This window comes from Eubalaena glacialis, chromosome 6 (genome assembly GCF_028564815.1).
Source record: "Eubalaena glacialis isolate mEubGla1 chromosome 6, mEubGla1.1.hap2.+ XY, whole genome shotgun sequence".
In the NCBI taxonomy this organism is placed as follows: Eukaryota; Metazoa; Chordata; class Mammalia; order Artiodactyla; family Balaenidae; genus Eubalaena; species Eubalaena glacialis.
Window position 1 is genome coordinate 72,857,731 of NC_083721.1, and position 25,361 is coordinate 72,883,091.

The window sequence follows — 25,361 nt, forward strand, 5'->3', positions numbered from 1 at the left end:
GAAGGGGAAAAAAGGTGTAAATGCTAACTCTGCTTCCTCTGAGTGGTGGGATTACAGGCTTTTATTTTTTTTCTTATTTTTAAGTCTCCAAACTTTTATGATAATTAGTTTTATAATTGAAAAAAGGAACATGTGTCTAGTTAACCCTGAGCATGGACTCCAGGGTGAGCCACTTTGGACCTGTCCCCAGCCCCCTTCACATCCCAGCAGAGGGGACAGATCCGCCTTAGAGGGCAGAGCAGGGCCTGCCACGCCCCGCAGGACCCAGAGAGCTCACCGTCTTCCCTGAGGGGGCGTCCCACTCGCCCCTGCGCACCACGCCAAAGGAGCCATCTCCCAGCTTCTCAAAGAGATGCAGGTCCTTCTCCCCAATGAGGCAGGTGAGGCTCTGCAGGGACCCCTCCACTGCTGGGCCTCCGGGGGTGGGTGAGGTCTTCCGGAAGGTGCTCTGAGAGTGATGAGGGGGGAACTCAGCCTCCAGCCGCTTTCCACTGAACACCTGTTTGAAGGCAGCCAGGGGCCAGATGGAACCCTGAGGCCCCAGAGCCAGTCATTCAGTCCTGCCCCACTGGGTCTTTGGTGAGGCTGCCAGACAGGTCGTGGCTTTGCCAAACTTCTGGGGGGCGGCCTGGCTGGAGGCCCACGCCCCCTCCTGACCACACCTCCAAACGGGAACCCACGGCCTCGGTGTGGCCTCGGGCTACGTGCCAGAAATGGGCTGCCAGGCATGTAGCCTGCGGCGGCTGCAGTCCCACACCCAGCTGTGGGGTCAGGGGTAGCCCAAAGCCACTCCCGGCACCACCTCTGCCCCCCTTCCTGCTCTGTACCCCTACCCAGCACAGACTCCAGCCCCTCACCCAAGCAGATGGGCAGGAGCCCGAGGGGCCCTCACAAACACCTCCTGTCCATTTTTAGCCCTGGCCCCGTCTCTGGGTTGCCCATTTGGCGCTGTCTGTCTCCACCCTCCCCAGGGCGTCGGCTGCTCTTCATCCTGCCCGGGGAGAGGATAATTTGAGCCTGAGGTTGGACCGTGAGTGTGTATGGGGGTGCAGATGAAGCAAGGCCTTGCTGGGGAAGGGCCTGGGAAGACAGCTGGGCTTCTGGAGGGAGGCCTAGAGCTGAGGGCTCAGAAAGAAGGAAGGTTGGAGAGGACTCTGCCGCCTGGGCTGGAGAGGCAAGGGGCCAAAGGTCAGGGGACAGGAGGGAAGCCCTGAGGGTCAGAGCGGCCCTGTCAGTTTGACTTGACCACCCGACCAGGGCATGCAAAGCCTCGGCTTCAGGCAGCACCCTCTGCCCAGCTGGTCCCTGCCCCCAAGGTTGGCAGAGCCTTGTCTGTATGGGGTGAAGGGGTCTCCAGTCTGAGGGCCTCTTCTGGCCGCTGCTCCGTCCTTCCTCCCAGCAACTGGAATCCCTTCCATTTGCAAGCAGTGTTCAGCTGACAAGGTCCTTCACAGCCTTTTTCTCAAGGGACCCTCCCCAAGGCCCCGTGAGGTGAGCTGGGCAAGTGTGGCTGGCACTGTCTTACTGGCCACATGCCTCAAGTCTGGAGTGGTCAACCGACTGGCCCGGGGACCTCCTGTGAGTTGATGATAGATCCAAGACCCCCTGAATCCTGCACACCGCGTAGCTCTTCCCTCCTGCCTTCGCCCGCCCCAACACACCCATCCTCCCCTAAAACCTGGGCAAGGGACCAGGACAGTGTCCCCAGAAAAGGCCACAGGATCCCAAGAGACAGCCCCTTGCCAGATCACAGCCAGGAAATCTCTGCGGCCCAATCCCAGGTCCAGCTGTTCTGCACTGCCCGCCCCTCTCCCCAGCCCTGAGGCCAGAAGTCGGGGGGAAGGCCTGGCTGGTTCACTTCCTCTCACATTGTCTTCCAGACAATGGGCAAAGTTCCACTGAGTCAGACCTGGGACTCACCACTCCAGAGACCCAAATTAGGGCAATGGGGGTGGGGGCGGGCCTTGGGGAAGGAAGCTGTCAGTGGGGCCCGGTGACCAGAGAAACCCTCCACAGACTAGGGAGGTGCGGGACGAGGGAAGCAAAGACGTCCTGGATCCAGACGGTCCCACCGCCCCACACTGGACACCGGCCCCAACACTCAGACAAAGCGAGGGCTCAAGTTACAGCGCACTTGTCAACAAGCGCCTGTTCCATGCCCGGCACCACTGCCCAGCGGGAGGGGACGTGAAGCCAAGGCTGCACACAGGCTGCTCAGTGCCGTCTCCAGTGGAGACAGACGCTTAGCCAGGCAGCTCTACAAGCACCCTGCCCGATAAGACCCCGGAGGAGGGAGGTCTGTACAAAGTGCGAGATCATACTGCGGGGAGTGGGGGAAGGCTCTCAGGACGACACCAGAGGAGGCCCCAGTGAGCCACCCCTCCCACGTCCCTCCCTGTCCACCCACCTTGCTCATCCAGGACTTGCGTTTGCACACGGCCTTCCTCCTCTTCACAGCCTCCCACAGCCGCCGCTGGCCTGCGGGGAGGAAGGGGAACCCGTGCTGTTAAGGCGCTCACACCCCAAGAGGCTGCTGCCCATCGCAGGCTTCCTCGGTCACCCTGCGGGGAGTCCACCACTAGACACTGCCCAGCACGATGACACCAAGGAAACAAGCCATCCCCACCAACCAGGGGCTGTCATTAACCAGATGGTCACTGCATTCCGCTTCTAGGCAATTCTTCTCGAACTGGATGGAGGTATTTAACCACCAAAATTGAACAGTAGTGCTCTTATGCCAACTCTCAAGAAAAAATAAATAAATCAAGGTAACGGACAGAATTTCCCCAATTTTGAGTTTTTCTCCCATAAAATTTTATTATGTTACTGGCATAGATATCAACTCTCTAAGCTAAAAGCAGCGTTAAGTCAGTGTCTAAATTAGCACATTATTACTTATTTAGCTATTTTAGGCTGAATGCACTCAAAAGTTTCTAATGTTCTACAGGGAACACCGTGACTTCTAGAAGCTATAGCCACTACTTTCAGGATAAACACATAGAAAAAAAAAAAATGAGTTCAACTTATAGAACAGATCTTTGTAGGAGAGACAGAGAAAGGGAGAGATGGGGAGAAAAGCAGCAAACCATCATCTGAAGGATTTTATCTTCCCTTCTTCACAGACCTCTGGACACTAACCCCCCTGGTGTTCAGAACAGACTCAATTCTACATTTATAAAAGAGGAGAAGATGGAAGAAATACACCCTAGAAATGTCTGCACAAACAAAACAGAGTGTGTAGTTAATCGTGAGTAGCCAGAAATTTAAGTAAGATTCCTCAAACTCCAATTCACCTTCACAACTGCAAACTGTTCTCATGCACTCACTGTGTGCAGCATCTACTGATGCCCCTCTGCCCCACTGCGGGGGCTCTTGGACAGGCAGTGAGAGTTCTCAGCTCTGCCACCCCACGGAATAAAGGGGGGAGGGCTCTTCCATGCGGTTGGCGATCCTGAGGACAGAGGAGGTAAATGGTCAGTGGGACGACGACAGGCGAGGCCAATGCCCCCACCTACCAGGCCGGCCCATGCCAATCTTCTCCAGGTCCTCATTCTTGACATACTCAAAGTGGGACAGGCGGGTAACGTTGAGGTCGTCGCGGAGCCGCAGGAAATATTGCTGCAGCTGCACCTCGGACAGCAGCTCCAGCAGCCAGCCTGTGCCCTCCTCCGGCTGCATGCTGCTGCTCCCCAGCCTCTGCGGGGAGAGAAGAATGGCTCAGGGACCACGGGATGCAGGGGGGTAACAGGCGACCCTGCCTCTGCCTTGGGCTCACCCACATCCTACTATGTGCTGTGGGGAAGGACTCAAACCACCTTCTTGCTCCCCAAAACAGCTGTACAGAAGAGCCTGTAGCCACCTGTCCTCCTCCTATGGCAACAAGGGTAGAATCAGGGCAGTTGGGACACAGCCCAGGCCCTGGAGTTAGGGTCTTACTCCCCAAATCTGCCATCCATGGCCGAGTGACCGGAGATCAAACTCTGTTCTCCGGTTCCCTACTGGCTCTTAAACTCTCCTGTTGTCACAAGGCCTTTGAGAATCTGATGGAAACTATCGATTGTGTCTCCAGGAAAATATATGCATCCTTATTCATAATGTTTTAATTACAAAACTTTTGGGGGTGCAGTGTCCCTTGAGACCCATCCATGAGCTCCCCAGACCTGATGGACCCCACAGGGACTAGATGTGAGCTCTAGCTACTTTCCTCTCAATGCCTGACATCACAGGAGCCCCCCCACCAAGTCCAAAGACCCCTCCACAGGCCACCACACAAACACCTCCAGGATCACAGGAGGGTCAGAGGGAAGGAGGGGCGGAAGCTGGGGCGGGCTTTCAGACTGCTGTCAACGGCTGTCACAACAGACTCTGGCCCAGTGTGGTCAAAGCTTTCAACTTTTTCAAGAAATACCAGAAATCTGAATCTACGTGTAAAATCTCGCTATTAAAATTTTTTTGAAAAGGTAATATATGCACATGTAAGATATTCAAAAGGCACATGAGAGCCATAAAGTCTCATCCCTCTCTTAACGCACAGCCACCTCACCCCCATCCCCAAAGTCGGCTGCCATTAATGACTTTTACGCATTCTTCCAGACTTGTTTTTTCCCCACACAAATACTCACCCATTATCCACACCATTCTGTTCCTTGTTTACACTTGACATTAGATCTTTCTCCTGACTTTTGAACTATGTCAACTAATTCAAGTTTGAAATACACACACGCAAGCACATGTGTATGCTGTCCTGGCCAAACAAAACTACATGCAGGCCTCAATCAGCCAAGGGGCCACCAGACCTGTTACACCCTCTGGGGCCCAGAGAAAGAAGCCAGTGGCACCCTCAAAGCTAGGCAGCCCGACACTAAACCCATCCTTGTCCAAGTAAGACCCGTCAGAGCTGATGGCTTGGCCAGCCCCTGACCTGTGTTCAATCCCCACTGGAGAAGACAGGGATGAGGGAAAAGGCCAGCTGCCCCAAGACCCCCTCCTCCCGACTTGGAGGTGGCCTTGTCCCCCAGCTCTCATCACAGGTCGCGCTGAGAGAGCAGGTGCTCACAGCCTGGGCCCAGCGTGAGCCTCCTGCTCCCACAGTTCCCAGCGGTGCTGCCAACCCAGTGCCAGGAGCTCAGACTCTCCCAGGCAGCTCAGGGCAGTACAAAGAGCCACCAATGGGAAAGAGAAGCCCTCAGTTCAAACCCTGGCTCCTCTACCAAAGCGGCTGGGCCAGAAGGGGGTTTCCAAACTTTAAGCCCTAACCCTTCACCCAGATGGTTCTCATGAGGGCCATACAGCTCCCTAGGGGGCATTTTTGGTTGTCACAGTGTTGGGGGACCATTAGTGGCACTGAGTGGGTGGCTGGGGGACTCACACACTGTCCCAAATCCCATACAACTTAATTCATGAAGGTGAGAAATTTGTTTATAATCATCTGATTATAAATCAAATCCCATTTTACATATGAACAAGAAAGTATTTTTACAGTGTTAATACAGACTGAATTTTCCTGGAATGGAGCTACTGTGTAAACTGAGGGAAAACTGGCCTTTTGCTTTGTTTGGAACTTAGCAGAAGTTGTCCACCATTCAGAAAAATATCACTGAAGGCAGCCCACCCTACTATTTCAAAACTCTCCTCTCAGTCAGCACTTGTAGACGTTGCCGTGCTGGTTCTACCTGAGGTCTTAGCATCTGACTGCTTGGTAATGTCAGATTGTACTGACATATTAGAATACATGAAGTGCTACAATTGATTTCCTTTTGGTTCTCCTTTATATTACAGGAGGCATTAAGTTGACTGACCACACACACACAGAGTAAACAGGTTGCATTTCTCTTAATTTTAGTTAAGAAAGATAAAAATAACTCTAACACTTCAACTACAGTTAACTACATGCTGGGCACAGTTCTGAGCACTTAGCTGTATTAATTCACTTATCCACAACAAAGCCATCTGTTACAAACAAGGGGGTGTAGACTTAAGAGGGCAGGGCACCACTGCTTTCCAGAAGAAAGGCCCAAAGGTACCCTGTGAAAATCACCAACCTAGGCAGCGTCTCTCTGTGCCAGTGACCAGGAGAGGCCAGCCAGCACTTCTGCTATCACTATTCCATCCCTGGAGCAAAATGATCCCACCCCCTACACGGCTCAGCCCAAGAAGAGGCTGGCCACCAGGGCAAGTGGTCTGAAGACCCCCACTGCTTCCTCCCCAGTCGCCAAATCCCAGGGCTCCAGGCCGCTCATTCCTACCCTCCTGGGGGTAGGAGGCAGCCACTCCTGAGAACAGCTCCAAGCCCTGCCCTGTGTGGTCCGGGCTGGGAGAGACCCAGAGGCCACTCCCCTGAAGAAGCTGCTTAGAAAGCACAGTCTGCCCTGTTCCTTTATCCCTGAAACACCAGCTAACAAATCTCCCTGCTCGGCTGGGTCCTCCTCTCCCTGCTCCCCAACCCCAGCAACAGGGCTGCTCTGCGTGGGGCGGGGGTGTGTGTGGGAAGACTAAAGAGAACACTGGGATCTGGGTGAGAAGAAAGCAGCCAGGGTCCCTGTCCGGTCTCCACCACCCCGCCCAGGGTGACCCTGGACATGTCCCCTCCCTCCCCTCCCTCCCTCTCTAGCCCGTGTCTGTGTTGGTGAAGCACAGAGCACTGCTGCGGCTGCCCCCAGCACAGCCCCGTCCACACACCTGTGTCTGACACGTGTGGCTCTCATGGCCGGCATGCACACTTCCCACACACGCTCTCCTGACACACTCGCCACCAAGAATGCAGCCACTGGAGCAGGGAGGCCCTGAACCCCGTCAAGCCGCCCGGTCCTGCTCTCTGGCCCTCAGCGCAGGGCTGCCTCTGAGGAGCCGATTCAATCCCAGTCTGTCCAGCTCCCGCCCGCAACCCCCCACTCACTGTGTAGAGTCTCCGCCGGAGTCTGGCCAGAAGAGGGAAGGAGAGCTCTAGGCCAGGGAACCGACGAGCTGCTGGCATCTCCACGGAGCTGGACCCCCTGACCAGGTCACCGGGGCTCTGGCCCGAGGAGGTGGGGGTGGGCAGTGGTCTCACCTCCTGAATTTCAGGTTCTGCCCAGAAGGGAAGTTGGCCAGAGGTCTGCCCCAGAGGCCCCCCAAATCCCACACCAGGGGTGGGAAATGGAGCAGAAGAATAGGGTGGTCCCCTTTTCTCTGCTCTACAGCTGTTTCCACAGCTGGCTACCCTGGCAGGAGAGAGTTAGTTCTTCTCTCGGTTGACTGCAGCCTGGGTCCTCGGTCCTGTTTCTCTGTCTTCTCTCCAGCGCAGTGGTCACAGCTCCAGCCCTACTCCCTGGCTCCCCCGCCAGCCCGCCTCCCTCCCCCCTCCCTCCGCAGCTGAGCAGCTCTGACACTGGCTGAAAAAGGACCTTTCTGAATCACTGCCAAGAGGGCGGCGGGAATGGGGGGACTCTTCCTCCCAGCCACCCGCGCTGCCCCCACCTCCTCCCCGCACACAAGGCCCCTGTCTCTGGCTTCCACCCCAGCCCCCAGAGTTGCAGACAACCCCTGGGATTTTAGGGTGGGGGCTAGGTCAATCAGGCAGCAATATACAAAGAGGCCCCGTACGCGCTTGTCTGGGGCTGTGAGGGCTTAGTGCACAGCCTGAGTTGGGGGCTTGGACACCAGAGAGTCGTTCCTGGACCTTGCAGGCAGACCCTTCAGAGACCCTCCCCCATCTCCCAGTCCCAGCCTTGGCTGGGCGTCTCCTGGCTCAGGCCCTAATGTGGCCTGTTACCCTGGTGCCCGACGGAAATAGGAGTCCGGCAGCCTGCCAGAGCGGGGCAGTCCAGCCAAGAGCCGGGGTGGGGGGAAGAATCTCCCAGTCCAGCTGGCCAAGATCCAAAGCCCCCTCAAAACACACAAATATGCCCCTAAACCCTGCGATGCCCCCAGCCAAAGCTAGAGGATTCCGGGCTATAGGATGTCTCCTGAATAGCACCTACACACACAGACAACAGCCCCAGCTAGAGGGAACTGCAGTCACCCCATGAAGCCCCCGTGGAACCCACACATTCCTAGAGCTGACAAGTGATCCCTCTGGCCCTCCTCAAGGGCGCCAGCTGCTCTTACACCCCCCTCGCTACAGCCCCCAGAAACACCTGACAGCTGCAGGAAGTCCTCTCAGGCTCCCTCAGCACCCCCCTCCCAGCCATGCCCAGGGAGCCCCTGTTTCTTGCACACTGCTCTCTTGTCCCTATCCAGCTGGCCACCAGCTCTGGGAGTCCCAGCTGGCTGGTGGAGTAGGCAGCTGGGGTTGAGTTTTGGGGAGTCAGCATCCCAGGCTCTTTCCAGGGCCTCTCTCTCAGTGCTTGACCTCCCTGGCAGGGAGGTGCCTGCAGGGACAGCCGTTTCCAGATCTGACTCAGGGAGGGGGGAAACGGGACACCCCCAGCAATCAGTCCCTCTTTCCCATCCCCCTGTGATCCACCACCACCCAAAGCTTGTGAGGCCAGCCAGGTGCAGCCCCCCTTTGGTGCCAATGAATCACCAGTCTGAGAATGGAATCAGAGCTAATGGACAAGATGAGGTCGGGTCAAGGTCACACTGGAGCTGACCTTCCTGCAAACGCTGCCTCACAACGCCCACAGCACAGAGAAGCCTATTGCTTATTTCCCACAAAGCACCATTCTGAAGGAGATCCAGGGACTTGACTTCAGGGGACAATTTAAGCAGGATTATTCCCTCTACCGCAAGTTGGGGGACTGCTGGATTGGAATGGCCAGACTGAAAATTATAGCCACCCCTGAAAGATGTGCCCCAAATCCACCAGAACCCCATGCCTGCCTGTTCCCTTGCACATCAGGTAAGAACAAGCCTCAGTAGCTTGCTCAGCAATCCAGCTGTGGGAGGCTGTGGAGAAAAGCAAAGCATGGTCAGGGGTCAGAGGTCAGGCCAGCTCCTGGACCTCTTCTCCCAGCCCCGAAAACAGCCACCTTTCTACACCGCCACCCCCACCCCGCTTCGTCCTGTCAGTGACTGCCCTCTACTGGTCAAGAGAGAAAGTGCTTGATCTCCAAGGGGAAGGGAAGACGACCCATAAATACCATGATCATGTTTTCCAAAGCAAACAGGGACATTTGGCTTAATACGCAGATTCATAAAGCCAGTAAGAGGGAATGTCCAGGGCACAGGGACTCAGTGTCCATAAAGCACTAAACCCACATCCTGGCAGTGCTTTCGGGGCTCCCCTGCAGCGCTGAAGCAAGCCCAAAGGGCAGCTTAATTGGGTCCCAAGGACTCAGAGATACTGAAGCAGATGTCAGCAACAGGAATTCACCACCACTGACTCGCCCCGCCTCACCCCACACACAAACACATCACCCTTCTTTACCCAGCATCCCAGCCCCCAGGATCTGTCCTGGGGCCAGGCTCACAGATACCCCTCACTCCTGAGAAGCTCCCCTCAGCTCACCAGCAGACGATGCGGTCTAGGGCCCGGCTACCTGGCTATCCCCCATGTTTCCCCTATTACCTGCTGTCCCTCCTCGGCCTCAGTTAGGCGCAGATATGCAAATCTCTCACCCTTGGAACCCAAACTCCGGGCTTTAGGGCCCGGGAGGGGAGCAGAGACCTCCCGCAGTCCCCGCCCCTCCAGCGCACCGGCAGCGTCACTGCCCTGCGTCCTGAAGGGCCAGGCCTCGAGCATCCTCCAGAAGGAGGGCAGGGGCCGCTAAAGCACCTCAGCCAAGGGAAGGCCCAGTCCTCGGGCCCGCACTTACCCCACAGCCCCATATCTGCCACCTGCAGCCAGAGCGAGGGAGCAGAGCCTGGTGGTAGCGGTGTCTCCCGCTGGGCCTGCGGCTGCCCCTCCCCCAATCCCGTGCACAGCCTCCATTCCAAGGAGCCACCTCTCCGCAGCGCAGGCTGCCCCCCCAGAGAGCCAGGTGAGGTCCCTCCAGGACCCCAGAGATCCACAGCCACCGATCAGGTCCTGGGGACTCAAGGGCCCCCATACTCCATGACAAGGGGGGGGTCCATCCAAGAAGCTCACAGAAGAGAAGCCCCCATCCTAACTCGACCTGAGACCCCTCCCTCTAGACCCCTCTCCTTCCACCAGCCCAGCTTCCACCTGGCTCCAAGCATGCGCCCACCTGCCAGGCTCCCTGGTGCGCTGCCGTTCCGCACTCCACTCAGGCCCGGGGAAACCTGCCCAGCCCACTCCTCTCCGCAGTGGAAGCCACGCCCCCCGCATCCGCCCTGGAAGGGAGACCTCAGCCCTCCGCAGCCCACGCCTCTTCTCACCGGCCTGGACTTCTCCCCGCCTGCACTTCCACCCGCCCCGCCCCCAAGACTGCGCGGGGGCGGGCCGGGAGCTCGGGGCTGGGCAGAGCACCGTGGCTGACCTCTCTGGGCTCAGAAGAGTGCGAGTACCCACACTCCCTCCCGCAGGAGCTGCTCCAACACGTGTCCACGCAGGGCTGTCACCCAGTGCCAGGATGAGGACATTGCTAGTGGAGGAAGTCCCACTGCAGAGGCCCCAAGGTGCCACACGCACACCCTCTCATTCCAATGGCATCTGAAGCTTCCACTGACTCCTCAGTACCAGGTATTTAGGGCTGAGCTCAGGGCACGCTCACCCCTTGGGGGTTTGGGGCAGAGGAGGAGGGAAATTCTGAGACACCTCTACTCCCCACTCCTCCCCCCACACACACTCCACCTCAAGACTGAGGAAGGAGACCCCGGGTGGGCACTAGGTGAGTTCCCATAAGGCTCACTCTCTTCAAAAGCTCCTTCTCCAGCTGAAGCGCGTTGGCATAGGGGATGACCCTGCCAGGCAGGGTGTTTATTCTAGGCAGAAGCTCCTCTGCACCTTACTGCAGCTATGGCAGAAACTGGTTTTGGGAGCAGCTGCACGAACACTCAGGAGGCTGTCGAGAAAGAGAGGCTGAAAATGCCAGGCCCACAGATCCCTTCTTCTCCTGGTTGGATAAAGGGTCTGATCTAAACCATTCCCCCTTCCTGCTTTCTCCCTACCTCCTCCCTCCACAAGGCCCCTGCCTCCGAATGCCATCCTATTACAAGATACCCACAAGATCCAAACTGCCTCTAGGATTTGGGGAATCCACCCCACATGTACACCCTCTGGTCTACAACTTGCCCCCTTATCTCTAAAGGGAGCCAGTAGTGGCCCAGGAACCAGCCTGCCTCTGCTGTCCACTCCCCTCCCCCAGGCTCTCCAACGGCATCAGTCAAGTTACAAATCCACACTGAGGAGCAGACGTGACATGTAATTTCCGGCCAAGAAGATTTTTCCAAAACAATCTACCGTATTCTCAGGAATATATGCCAGGCCAGCTCTCTCCCATCTCTGCCCTCCCTCTTCTCCAGGCCCTGGAGGGAAAACAACATATTGGGGAGGAGAGGGAGGGGGGCTTATGGCTCCTCTCCCAACCAGAGGATTATCTTGCCTACACATGCCAGCCCCACCAAGCCCAGTCAACCTCAACTCACCCCTCTGTGTGCAGCGCCCAAGCTTCTGGACCAAGGCCAGGCTGGTTCCCCTTGGGACTTCATCCCAGAGGGAACTGTACCAGGTAACCCCACACCTTCAGGTCATCCCAGGTCTGAAATCACACTGGTCTGGGGAGGAGGCTGGCCACGGGCCAAGGGAGAGAAGGGGGTGATTCAGACACATACCATGGCTGTCCACACCCTCTCCATCTCCAGGCCACAGTGGCCCACTCCCTTCCAGGGGAGCTTGGCAGCTGAGGCCCTGAGGACAGTCAAGGCTGAGGCATATTTGCCAGCAGTGCTGAGCCCACAGGCCCTGAGTCTAACCCTGAGTGCTTTTCACCCTTCTCCTTAACTGTGGATATTTCCTAACACTTTGGAACTCGCCCTTCCTTCTCTTTCCTCCCTGGGGGTCACCTCCTCTCCTCCCAGGGCTCCAATTAGCACCATGTGCTGTCTGTCTCCATTCCTGAGCTCTAGAAGCTCTACACCCATGCTTATAGACATTTACAGCCAGCTCCACCAGGAGGATACAATGGTACCATAAATTCTACATGCCCAAATTGAGCTCATCAACCCCCGCCTTAAACCTAGCTTATGTGTGCTCTTATATCCTGACTGAAAACATCACAAGCCAACACCAGCCACCTAGGCTAGACACCTCACCCCTGGCTCCCCAACCATAACTCCCTTCTTTCCCCACTGGGCAGGCCACAAAATCTTGTTGTTTCTGCCTCCTCATTACTCCTCCCATCAATACCTTTGGGACAAGAGTCAGACAGACCTGGGCTGAAATCTTGGCTGTATCACTCTCTAGTCAGACGACTTCTGGGCAAATGCCTTAACCTCTAAGCCTCAATTTCCTTATCTGCAAATGGGAATAAACAGTACGTCCTTCATAAAGTGCAAACTCAATGAGATCATGAATGGCACACTTAGCACAGCATCTAGCACATAGTTCCCTATTGTTATACTGTCATCTGAACACAGATCCGAAGTTCCTCTCCTGCTTACATCCTTCTGTAATTCCTCACTGAGCCAAATACAAGGCCCTTCAGGATCCATCCCTTGCCTATTTGTCCACCTCCACCTCTTATCATTTCCTTCAAACGTCTCCATAGTCCAACCAAGTCAAATACTTGCCCTTCCCTAGACACACCATCTTCTTTAATTTTAATGTCTTTGAGCTATTCTTTGTGATACTCTTTTCTCTTCATGATGAACTCCTACACATCCCTCAAGACCCAAATAAAACGTCATCTCCTTTGTAAATTCCCATTTCCTATCCCCAAACGGTTCTTTTTGCCATTGCTTCCCATGTTATCTTGTTAAAGTATGTTTGAAAACAAGAGCGGTATAAACACATAATACTACACGTGGAAAATAGCCAAAAGAATGAAAAAAATTTTAATTATCCATCATGCTCTAATCCTTAAAGGGTACTATTTCTGTAGCACTCTGTATTAATACACAATTCTATTGAAGGAGCCCTATGTACGCACCTCTTGTAGTTTGTACATTGTAACCATCTGTTTATATCTGTCACCTTGAAAGAAGAATCTGGCAAGGCACCTGGTCAAGAGAGTTTGCTGAAAGGGACTTCAAGCCTTTGTGACAGACACTGGGGAAAGGAGGCCTGTCTCTTTTCCAGTGAGCTGGTACCACCTTATGTTCAGTGAATACCAGGAATAAGTCTGGTTGCCCTTGTCGGCCCTGGCTTTGCTTCCCCCCATTATTTCGAATCCAGAAAAGCAAGCACCTTCATGGGAAGAAGGGCAGCCAATCTCATTACAGCTACTCCTGTCCCAGAACCACTAAGCTACTTTGCTCCCACAAAGCTATTTCAGCCCCGGGGACAACACAGCAGTCCCTCAAGGCAGAGGGAGAGCTTTGACTGAAGGCTGCCTTCTCATCAGACTGCGGAGGGAGAGCTGGGGATACCACAGGGTTGATTGATGGGCAGGAGGTCTGGTTTGTCAGGCATCCCAGCCTCGCAGAGAGAGAGGAGGGAGACAGGGGGGTCAGAGGGTGGAAAGGCAGGGCACAGAAGCAGGGGCAGACACACCAGATACAGGGACCCTCCTATGCCTCATCTCCTTTGACTCCAGCAGAGAAGGAGGTGTAACTTTCAGAGAGGAAAGGAAAGAACCTGACTGAACACCACAACACAGACCCTCACTGAACCCAGTACCTCCCCACATCTACCAACTTGGTCTTGAAAGTATTTTTTAGCTGTTTCACACTCCACCAGCGAAAGACCGGTGTGCCAGCCCTGACACCCAGAGACAGGACACTGAGAGCCCTAACACATTCCTGGAGCATCCCTCCCCCACACATAAACACCACTCGAGTGTGACAGTGGGTAAATTCCTGCAGTTGTCTGGGTCTCTTGCACACACGCACCACTCACGCCTGAGTGACAGGGCTGGGATGCAGGGTACTGCAGAGAGCTGCCTCTCACCATCCTCTAGCCCAAGCATCCTTCCGGCACCAAGGCCCGGCAGCCGAGGCTCCAGGGAAGAGAGGAAGGATGTAGTCTGGCTCCCAGCAGCCAGCCACTCCCAGGGCTCTTCCAAGGCTGGGCAGAGGCCGCCCAGCTGGTCACCCTGCCTACCAGCTCAGGCCTCACCCCACTCCCCCCACCCCCTCAGCAAGAGCCTAGAGCTGAAGGGGCCTATTGTTGGGCCCTGGAGGTGGGGTGGGCCCAGAGCTGTGAATTGGAGAGCATTTACTCTGTGAGAGGGACTGCTCATTCCCTTGGGACAGCGCCCACACCAGAACCCCAGGAGCTAGGAACATCCAGCGCAGGGTGGGCTGCTGGGCCAGGGAGAGAAAGGGTCCGAACCTGGAAGCGAGAGAGATGTCAGGGACTGCAAAATATTTAAGATACCTTAAATCCAACCCATTTTAGAGATAAAGAAACTGAGACCCTGAAAGGGAAGGGACATGCCTGGTCTGAGGCACCTAAGAAGCTGTCATAGGGAATGGATCCCTAGGAGCTGGGGAACAGTTCAGAGCAATGGTGATTCCTCTCTGGCCATGGAGGGGCAGCCCTGCCAAGGTCAGGGACTAATAAAGGTCAGGGGCCTGAGGGCAGAACCTGCCTCAGGAGGAGATACAACATCCAGGGGAGAGGCAGAGACAGGAAGAACCTAGAGTTCTCACATCCAGCAGAAGCCCTTGGCTCCCAGGACCTAGAGCTGCTGAAGGAGGGCCCAGGCCAAACCTCTCACCCCACCCGCCTCTTTAGTCACTCACCACATACTGACTGTGTGCTCACCCTGTGCTAGGTTTGGGGGACTATGAAGGAGAAGTCACGATTCAGGTCCTCAAAAAGACACTGTGTGCAAGTTCTTTACTAAAAGTTTTATCTTTCATTGCCTGATTAACCTCCCCCCCCCACTACCCTACATTATCCACATTTTACAGATGAGGAAACTGAGGCTCTGGAGAGGTGACCAGGGTCACCCGTTACTGGAGAGTTAACAGGTGAACCAGAGTTCAGTCCATATACAATTGGACACGAAACTGCTCGGTTCAAGGATTTGGGCTCATGGAGGGCAGAGCTGGAGTCTTATTTGTTAAATATATACTAGATACTGAATGAATTCATGGATTATGCGAGGAAGTTTAAAGAGGGAATAGAGGCTCCAGGAAAAGACAGATTGCACAGATGCACATAATTTCACTCCTTCTCAAAACCCCACCAAAGCCAAAATTATCGAAAGAGAAATTTTCTGAAGGGCAAAAGTCCCTAAGGACGGGAAGAATAGTAGAAGAGAAAACCACAACATAGCTTTGGAAGCTGGAAAGCAGATGGCCAGTGACTATGGAGAGCAGACCTGAGAAAATCCCCAATCCCAAGGTGAAAAGGACCTGATTGACCCCACAGAATCCTCAAAAGGCCTGGGAACTAGAAGCCCCAGAAACCTCTAGAAGAAGAACAGGTGCTAAAAATACAGAGGATTAGTCAAAAGCTGTTTAAGAAGCCGTAAGACCCCCCTGGACTCCCTCCCCAGTACAAAGCCACTGGGTTGCTGTCCCGGTACCACCCGGCAAAATCGGGATTTCCCTTCAGGGGTAAAGCGCAGGCCTCTGCACTGGCGCAGCAGGCTTGGCTGAGAGCGGGGTGCCATGGACCTAACAAGGAAAGCACACATAGATGTGGAGATCTCAGTCCCCTTCTCAACTCCCTCCAGGAACATGGAGCCAGGCCTCCACCTCCTGGCAGAAGACAGGAGCGTCCTTTCTGGGGACTCTGATCAGGCCAAGAAGGATATAAAGAAACCAACATTGGGAGTTCTCCACAAACCGAGCAGCCAGGCCACCATACAAAGAAGCTCGGTCAACAAGGCCACCCGGTGCTTGTAGTCAAGAGCAGATGACAAAAAAATATTGGACACTCAAGGAAAGCCTCTAACATGGAAGAGCGAGCAAAACACACAGAAAAAAGCAACTGAGAAGAAATGCAGACTATGCAGGAGAAGAAACTTTCTGACAGAAAATGCTCATTAATATCCTCAGAGGGCTTCCCTGGTGGCGCACTGGTTGAGAATCTGCCTGCCAATGCAGGGGACACGGGTTCGAGCCCTGGTCGGGGAAGATCCCACATGCCGCGGAGCGACTAGGCCCGTGAGCCACAATTGCTGAGCTTGCGCGTCTGGAGCCTCTGCTCCGCAGCCAGAGAGGCCGCGATAGTGAGAGGCCCCCACTTGCCACAACTAGAGAAAGCCCTCGCACAGAAACGAAGACCCAACACAGCCATAAATAAATAAATAAATAAATAAAATTAAAAAAAAAAAATCCTCAGAGAGACAAGATGTTGTATCTACAAAACAAGAAGAGAGTATTATTATTTTTTAATAGGGGGAATAAGAAGTTACAAATATGACAGGAAACATAAAAAATTCAACAGACCCATCCTCACCCCAACCAACAAAGTCTGGCCCACAGCAGGTGCTCATAAATATTTGCTGAATGGATAAATGAGGCAGTATTTCATGAACTTTAATGCACATACAGATCACCTGGGGGAATCTTGTTAAAATGCAGATTCGGATTCCATTCCAAGATATGGGGTAGGGCCTAAGTTTTACATTTCTAACAAGCTCCCAGTGATAATGTTCTGGTCCTTAGACCACACTCTAGGAAGCAAGGGTCTCTGCTAAACCCTGGAGCAGTGGTTCTTTGCACTGGCTGTGCATTAAAATCACCTGGGAGGTAGGAAAGTGTCGGTGTGTGGGCCCCGCCCACTGAGATTCTAATCAGCTTGGTCTAGGTGAGACTCAGGCATCATATCTTGAAATCTCTGCAGATGAATCCATACTGGGGTCGAGAACTGCTGCTCTGGAGAAAGCCTGTAACTGCGCCAATCATTGGTCCTGGCCAGAACAGTCCTGTTTTCAAATATTCTTTCCCATTGTTGACACTGACCACTCTTTCAGAAGGCCCTTCTCATCATGGCCATGAGCATCAGTTTATAGGACTATTTACTATACAGATGGTAATTCTTAATGCTAAGTCCCACTAATGTCAGTGGATGGAGAAATCATTCTACTAAATTTCCAAAAATTCATTCTGAGAATTTTTTCCTTATTAGATTCACACACTTATCTTAATTTTTCTAATTAAAATAAAATCTGGACCTTAAAACTTTAGCAAGTCCTTTAAAAAAAAATAAAGGATTTTTTAAAGTGAAATGTGGATATCTCCCTAGCCAAAAATCCTAATCCATTATTCCAATGTTTCTGTTAAAACTTAAGTTGAATTTAGTAGTTTTGTGTCTACCTCATCCATGCCATGGGATAAAATAATATCAACAGACATTTACTGCTGTTAAAATTGCTAAAATCGGGCTTCCCTGGTGGCACAGTGGTTGGGAATCCGCCTGCCAATGCAGGGGACACGGGTTTGAGCCCTGGTCCGGGAAGATCCCACATGCCGTGGAGCAACTAAGCCCATGTGCCACAACTGCTGAGCCTGTGCTCTGGAGCCTGCAAGCCACAACCACTGAGCCCACGTGCCACAACTACTGAAGCTCGCATGCCTAGAGCCCATGGTCCGCAACAAGAGAAGCCACTGCAATGAGAAGCCCGTGCACCGCAATGAAGAGTAACCCCCCGCTCACTGCAACTAGAGAAAGCCCGCACGCAGCAACAAAGACCCAACAGCCAAAAATAAATAAATTAATTAATTAAAAAAAAAAAAATTGCTAAAATCACAATAGAAGGGTTGGAGGATAAAGTATCTTCCACAATGGAGAGCAAAAGCCCACACCAAGCTACATAATTAAAGAATACTGGAGATAAAGAAAAGATGCTACAAACTCCTGGGCAATGGTATAACACAAGTTCCACAAAAAGGACTGGGAATGATTTTAGACATTAATGTTAACTCTGGAACTTAACAGCAATGCCCTTAAGATTCCAAAGGAAGGCAATTTCCAGCCTAGATCTCTATATTCAGCTAATTAAGTGACTGAGTATCAGACTGGCAAGGTCTCAAAATAATCTACCACTCTTTCACCCTCCTCTCTCAGGAAGCTACTAAAGGATGTACTCTACCAAACTAGAGAATAAACCAACAAAGGGGAAGATAGGAAACAGGAGAAAAAGGCACAGAAAGGCAGTGAAGGAAATGCCCAAGATGCTGAAAGGGAGATCCCAGGAGGACAGCTAAGCATCAGTCATAGAGAGCAATTAGTCCATGCCGCTTTAGGGCACAAGGCTCTGAAAGAGACTTCTTCAGAGAGGTGAATTTGATAGAATACCTAATGGAATTGACACCCTGAGAAATTTATACAGCTACTGGAGAGTTTAATTAATTGAAAAGTACATAGAAAACTAAGCAAACAAAAAAAGCAACTCCAGGAAGAACAAAAAGGTGCCCAGGAAAGGAAAAGTCACAGTTTACTACACCATAACAATATAAACAATGAACAGTAGATTGAAGAAAAAATGAGATACGCCCAGAGTGGATGGGCTGGAAGATGGGATGAGTAGCAGGGTGGGAATGAGGGAATTAAAGTAAAATCCTCATCTTTGGCCAAGATGGAATAACACAGATCAGACTTACCCTCCTGACTGAAACAACAGAAAAATGGACAAAATATACAAAATGGTTTTGAAGACACCAGACATCAAGATGCAAAGGTCAGTGATACCTAGGAGATAGGAAACAAAGGAGGTCAGCCCTGTGGTTGAGTTTCCAGGCTACAGAAGAGGGAAGGGAACCAGTTGGACCCCAAAGGACTCTCTGAGTTGAAGAGATGGAGCTGAGACTCTGGGGAAACTCAGGTGGCCAGAATTCACAGAACAGAGCATCAGAGAAGAGAGAACACCACAGAAGTCTGTAAAAGATCCCCCTTGAGTAATAAGCTGAGTACTGATCGTCACATGAATGTATGGAAACTACCCAAGGCTGGGGAAAAGAACCACCCCAAAGGATTAGATATAGCAGTGCCTGGTGCTCACAGGGCTGGGAAAAGTGCCTGTTCCCACTAGCCAGACTGGAAAAGCTAGGCACTGGGTAGAATACACAGGTGGGTCTTGCCTCAGCAGTGTGGAATTATTAGCCCCAGACTGAGCATGGCTCTGGTCTCACCTAACAAATCTTAAAAATGAAATCCAAAAGGATCAAACTATTTCCCAGTCATTTAACTGGATTTCAGAACAAAGCTCAAGAATATTTATAGGAATACGAAAATACCCAGCAACCAACAAAGTAAAATGGATTGTCTGGCATCCAGTAAAAAATTACCAGAGGGCTTCTGGTGCAGTGGTTGAGAACCTGCCTGCCAATGCCGGGGGCACGGGTTCGAGCCCTGGCCCCGGAAGATCCCACATGCCGCGGAACAACTAAGCCCGTGCACCACAACTACTGAGCCTGCGCTCTAGAGCCCGCGTGCCACAACTACTGAAGCCCGCTTACCTAGAGCCTGTGCTCCGCAACAAGAGAAGCCACTGCAACGAGAAGCCTGTGCACCGCAACGAAGAGTAGCCCCCGCTCGCTGCAACTAGAGAGAAGCCAGCGCACAGCAACGAAGACCCAACACAGCCAAAAAAAAAAAAAAAAAAAAAAAAAATTACCAGAAAAAAAAAAGCAAGAAACTATGATCCATAACGAGGAGAAAAAGCAATCAATCAAAACCAACCCAGAACTGACACAGGTGTTAGAATTAGTAGACAAAGACACTAAAACAATTATAACTATGTTTTTAAAAGACTATCATTGAACTTTTAGAATAAAGACTACACTATATGAAATGAAAAAAAATAAAGTGAATGGAATTTAAGTCAGATTAGACAGTGCAGAAGAAAAAGTGGGTGAAACTGAAGACACAGTAATAGTACCATTACTATAGTAATACTAGACTACCCAAAATGAAACACAAAGGAAAAAAGATTCTTTTTTAAATGAACAAAGCATCAGTGTGCAGTGGGACAATTTCAAGTGGCCTAATGTATGTGTAATTAGAGTTCCCAAGAAGAGTTGGGAACAGAAAAAAAACATATGAAGAAACAATGACTGAAATTTTCCCAAATTTGACAAAAACTAAGAGCCCACAGATTCAAGAAGCTCAATGACTTCAAACACAAGACACATGAAGAAAACTACACCATCGCACATCATAATCAAATTGCTCAAAATCAGGGATAACATCTCAAAAAGTAGCTGGGGAGAGCAAGGGAGACATGCTACATACAGGGAACAAAGATGACAACAGATTTCTTGCAGAAACAATGGAAATGAGAGGACAGTGGCACAACATCATTAAAACTAATGACTTAGAATTCTATTCCAATGGAAATACCTTTTTAAAATGAAGGCTAAATAAACTTTCTAAATATACAAAAGCTGAAAGAATTCAACACCAGCAGACCTGCACTATAATAAATGTTAAAGGAAGTCCTTCAGACAGAAGAAAAATAATACATATAGAAATATGGATCTATGCACAGAAATGAACAGCACTAGAATGGCAACTACATGGGTAAATAGTTAACAAAATTTTTTTACTATATTTAAATTACTTTAAAAGATAAACTGACTGTTTAAACAAAAATTATACCAATGCAGTGCGGGGTTTATAACATGTATAATTTTGATAATAATTGCATAAAGGAAGGGAAAAATGAAAATATTTTAAGGTTCTTACATCACTTGAAGGCAGACTATGATAAATTAAAGATGTATATTATGAATCCTGTAGACATTACAAGAAAAATATCCTCATAAACATATGATAAATTAAAGATGTATATTATGAATCCTATAGACATTACAAGAAAAATATCCTCATAAACATAGATGCAAAAATTCTTAACAAATTCTTTAGCAAATGGAATCCAGCAATATACATAAAGAATTATAACCATGACCCAATGGAGCTTGTTTCAGGAATGCGAGGTTGATTTAGCATTTGAAGACGAAATCAATGTAATTCATCACATTAACTAAAAAAGAAAATCCTATCATCATTTTGATAAACACAGAAAAAACATCTGACAAAATCCAACATCCATTTCTACTAAAAATCTCTGTAAAATAGGAACAGAAGGGAGCTTCTTCAACCTGATAAAGATCATATATGAAAAACTTACAGCTAAATCATGCATAGTGGTGAAATACTGAATGTTTTCCCCTGAAGATAAGGAGCAATATACCTAATCTTCTAACATTATATCAGAGGATTAGCCAGCTCAATCAGGCAAGAAAAAGAAATAATAGACATAAAGACCAGAAAGGAAGAAGTAAAACTGTCTATATTAGCAGATGACATGACAGTCTATATATAAAATCCAATGGAAGCTACAAAAAAGCTACTAGAACAACCTGTTTAGCAAGGTGGGAGGGTATAATATACAAAAGTCAATTTTATTTATATATACTAACAACAAACAATTGGAAATTGAAATTTAAAAAACATCACCATCTTATAGCAACGTTATTGGCAATAACAAAAAGGTAGTAGCAACCATTGATAGATGAATAAACAAAATCTGGTATATTCATACAATGGATTACTATTCAGCCTTAAAAAAAAAAAAGAAGGGAATTCTGACACATGCTAGAACATGGATGAACCTTGAATATATTACGGTAAGTGAAAAAAGCTGTACAAATACTGTATGATTCTACTCCCATGAGGTATTTAGAGTAGTCAAATTCGTAGAGACAGAAAGTAGAATGTGATTGCCAGAGGTGGGAGGAGACAGGGGAATACAGAGATTGTTTAATAGGTACAGAGTTTCAGTTTTGCAAGATAAGAAAAAGTTCTGGAGACGGATGATAGTGATGGTTGTGCAACAAGGTGAAAGTACCTAACTCTACTGAACTATACACTTAAAAATGGTTAAAATGGTAAATTTTATGTTGTGTATATTTTACCACAATTAAGGCAGGTAAATTTTTTAACAAAAAACTGAATTCCATTAAAAATACCATTTTACAATAGCATCAAAAATATGCAATACTTAAGGATATATCTGAAAAAAGATTTAAAAGATCTGTACGTTGTAAACTACAAAACATTGGTGAAATTCTTAAAAATCTAAATAAATAAAGAGATACACATTGTTCATGAGTCAGGTTCAATATTGCTAAGATAGCAATTCTCCCCAAATTGATCTGTAGATTCAATGCAATCCCAGCAGGCTATTTTGTAGAAATTTACAAATTGTTCTAAAATGCGTATGGAAGTGCAACAAACCTAGAATAACTAAAGCAATTTTGAAAAGGAAGAACAAAGTTTAAGATCTTTCCTTGGTTTCAAGGCTTACTATAAAATCTACAGTGATCAAGATAATGTGGTCCTGGGATAAAGACAGACAAGTTAGATCAACGGAACAAAACAAAGTCCACAATTGGATCTACACACAAACAACCGATTTTTGATAAAGGTGCAAAGGCAACTCCACAGAGAAGCAAGTCTATTCAAAAAATTTTGCTGAACAATTGGATCCCCATATGCAAAAAACTGAACTTCCATTCATACCTTGCACCATATACTAACCTAAGAATTAACCCCAAATTGATTGTAGACCTAAATGTAAAACCCGTAACTATAAAAGTTATAGGAGAAAACCATCATGCTCTGGGTTAGGCAGAGAGTTCTTAAACACCAAAAGCACAGTCCATAAAAGAACAAGCTGGTAAACTGGAGTTCATTAAAAGTTAAAACTTCTGCTCTTCAAAAGACACTGTTAGGAGAATTAAAGTGCAAGCCAGAGCCTGGAAGAAAATATTTGCAAATCACATATCCCATAAAAGGCTTGAATCCAGAATATAAAAGAACTCCCAAAACTTAGTACGAAAAAAAGACCCCACACAATTTAAAAATGGGTAAACAATTTGAACAGACACATCCCCAAAGATATACAGATGGCAAATAAGATGAAAAGATGCTCAACATTAGTCATTAGAGTAATGCAAATTAAAACCAGAATGCGATACCATTACAGACCTATTAGTATGTCTAAATTTAAAGAGACTGATCATACCAAGTGCTGACAAAGTAGTGAACAAACTAGAACTTTCATACACAGCTGGTGGGTACATAAAATGGTACAACCACTTTGGAAAACAGTCTGGCGGTTTGTTAAAAATTAAATGTACGCCTACCATATGATCCAACTATTCTAGTCCTAAGGATTTACCCAAGAAAAATAAAAGCATATGTCCATACAAAGACTTACACATATGTTCATAGCAGTTTTACTTTTAATAACCAAAAACTGAAAACAACCCATCAGGAGGTAAATGGATAAACAGACTGTGGTATACTACTCAGCAATAAAAAGGAATAAGCAATTAATACCCACAAAAACATGGATGAATCTCAAAATAATTATGCTGAGTGAAAAAAGCCAGGCAAAAAAAAAAAAGAGCACATACTGTATGATTCCATTTACATAAATTTTAGGTAATGTGAACTAATGTAGAGTGACAGAAAGCAGACTATTGTTACCTGGGGAAGGGGGATGGCAAAGGAGGGGTGGGATGGAGGGATTACAAAGGGGCACAAAAAACTTTGGGGGGTTTGGGAATAATGGGTATGTTCATTATCTTGATTGTGGTGGTGGTTTCACAGGTATACACATATGTTAAAACTTATTAAATTATGTTTTAAATATGTTACATTTACCATACGTCATCATACCTCAATAAAGCTATTATTAAAAACAAACACTTCATCTTCCAGGATAAAGCACAGGGCAGGGGGATAATTGTGGGCTCAGGGGCTAGAGGAAAAGGTCTGGGAGCGCTGACCCCTCCTGCCTAATGTCCACTGGCCATGGCTCCTGGGAAGGTGGACGCTAGGCTGGCAAAGAAGGGTCTGAGCCCTCTGCACTCAGGACACTGTAGGGAAAACCAGGGCCCGCCTCACAGACGAGGAACTGAAGCCCCGAAATGTTATCCTAGTTACACACTAGTTACACAGCTAGTAACACTAGTTACACAGCTAGTAAACCCAGATCTGCCAAAGTCCTCTTTCTCTTCATCTACCACAAATTCAAGAATCAACCTGAAATAGGGTGAAGGTGTATGCTTATGTGCATGTGTTTAGAACAGTTCTCTCCATTGAAGCCAGAGCGCAAGAACCAGTCTGGCCATCCCAGAAGAGCCAGACACCTTGGACACAGCAGCTGAACTTCCGGTGCATGAGTGTTTGGGGTGGCAGGATGACAGGCAGGCATGGGACGAAGTTGACAGTCAAGTCTGGGTTTGCATGGGGAGCAGGCTAACTGGCTCCTCCAGCAGAGTCCCAGCAGCTGCCTGCTTAGGACGCGACCACCGCTCCCCCTGCCCCAACAGAAAAGGACTATCTCCACCCAGTCCGGTTGGGACAGGGGTCTGGGGGCCATCTGACTCAGAGCCACTCCTTGGGGTGGGGCAGAGATGGGTCTTGGCTAAGGCCCCGAGACAGGCAGCAACTCTGTACCCACTCCCACCCGAGGACTAGAGAAGCAAGCACCCAGACAGCGCCAGGTAAGAGGTGAACATCCCTAGGCAGATGAGGCCCGCAAGTGGCCAACCAAGCCCCTATGGGGCAGGAATGAATAGGCCTGGCACCCAGGCCATGAGGAAGTCAACAGGAAGCCAAATTTAGCCCCCACCTCTGCAAGCCCCACCTCTAAGCTGGGCTGAGAGCTGGCCTTGGCTGGTACAGAACCCATGATGCCACAGCTGCCCATCTGTCCACCTCCATGGGGTGGGGCTGAGGTCTGGGCCACAGAGGATGCCCAGAGTCCAGCAGTGCAGATACCCTCTCCTATCCCCCACTTTCAGGTTGGGGTCCTGAGAGCCCACACGGAGACAGAAGTCCTCACCAGCTCTCCACCCTTCTGCCCACTATTTATCCTTGGCTCTGGGCCCTCAGTATTAATCAAATGTGACAAGAAGGTGTGGCGGGAGCAGGCCAGGCTCGTGCCCAAGTTACCGGCTGCCACACTCACATCTCAGCTCACGTGGCCAAGAGGGTTACAAGATAAGGTCCTGTCAATGCAATGCTGCCCCTTCCCTTTTTTGGAACGTGTTTTGAGGACGTGAGGCAGCCTGTGCTGATTGCACCAACCCAGCTATGGCATGGAGGTACCCCTATCTCCACCGGTAAATGGGTGGAGGGGGGGTGGAGGGGTGGAGAGGTGACTACTTCCTCTGCAACCTCAGCCTGGGACTACCCCTCTCTCCCTTCTGCCCAGGCTTGGCAGCCACCCAGACAGTCTAACCGCCAGTCTAGACTCTAAGAAAATGTCCCATCACTCCAGTTGGCATATACAGTACTGGGGGAGGGGTCCTGTCTCGCTGTTGAACACTGCACTGCTTCATTCCTCTCCAGGTTTAAACACAGGGGAATGAAAAAAGGCAGTTTGGAGACCACGCTCTCCTGAGAT

The 25,361-nt window shown here is 49.9% G+C and overlaps 1 protein-coding gene across 9 annotated transcripts in view; it reads right to left on the reverse strand.

The window, feature by feature from the left end:
- Positions 1 to 25,361, reverse strand: part of TNK2 (tyrosine kinase non receptor 2) — a 41,460-nt gene that overhangs the window by 15,897 nt on the left and 202 nt on the right. For 2 of the 9 annotated variants that reach the window (XM_061194304.1, XM_061194300.1), the window contains exons 1-4: positions 6,896 to 7,300; positions 3,516 to 3,696; positions 2,408 to 2,478; positions 278 to 499 (exon numbers count right to left, since the gene is read on the reverse strand). In XM_061194304.1, the coding sequence (XP_061050287.1) occupies positions 278 to 499; positions 2,408 to 2,478; positions 3,516 to 3,696; positions 6,896 to 6,973 (552 nt within the window). In that variant the 5' untranslated portion in view covers positions 6,974 to 7,300. Of the gene's footprint in view, positions 1 to 277; positions 500 to 2,407; positions 2,479 to 3,293; positions 3,452 to 3,515; positions 3,697 to 6,895; positions 7,304 to 10,106; positions 10,142 to 25,361 lie in introns of those variants that run through there. The other 7 variants (XM_061194303.1, XM_061194301.1, XM_061194308.1 and 4 more) reach the window with 7 other exon arrangements.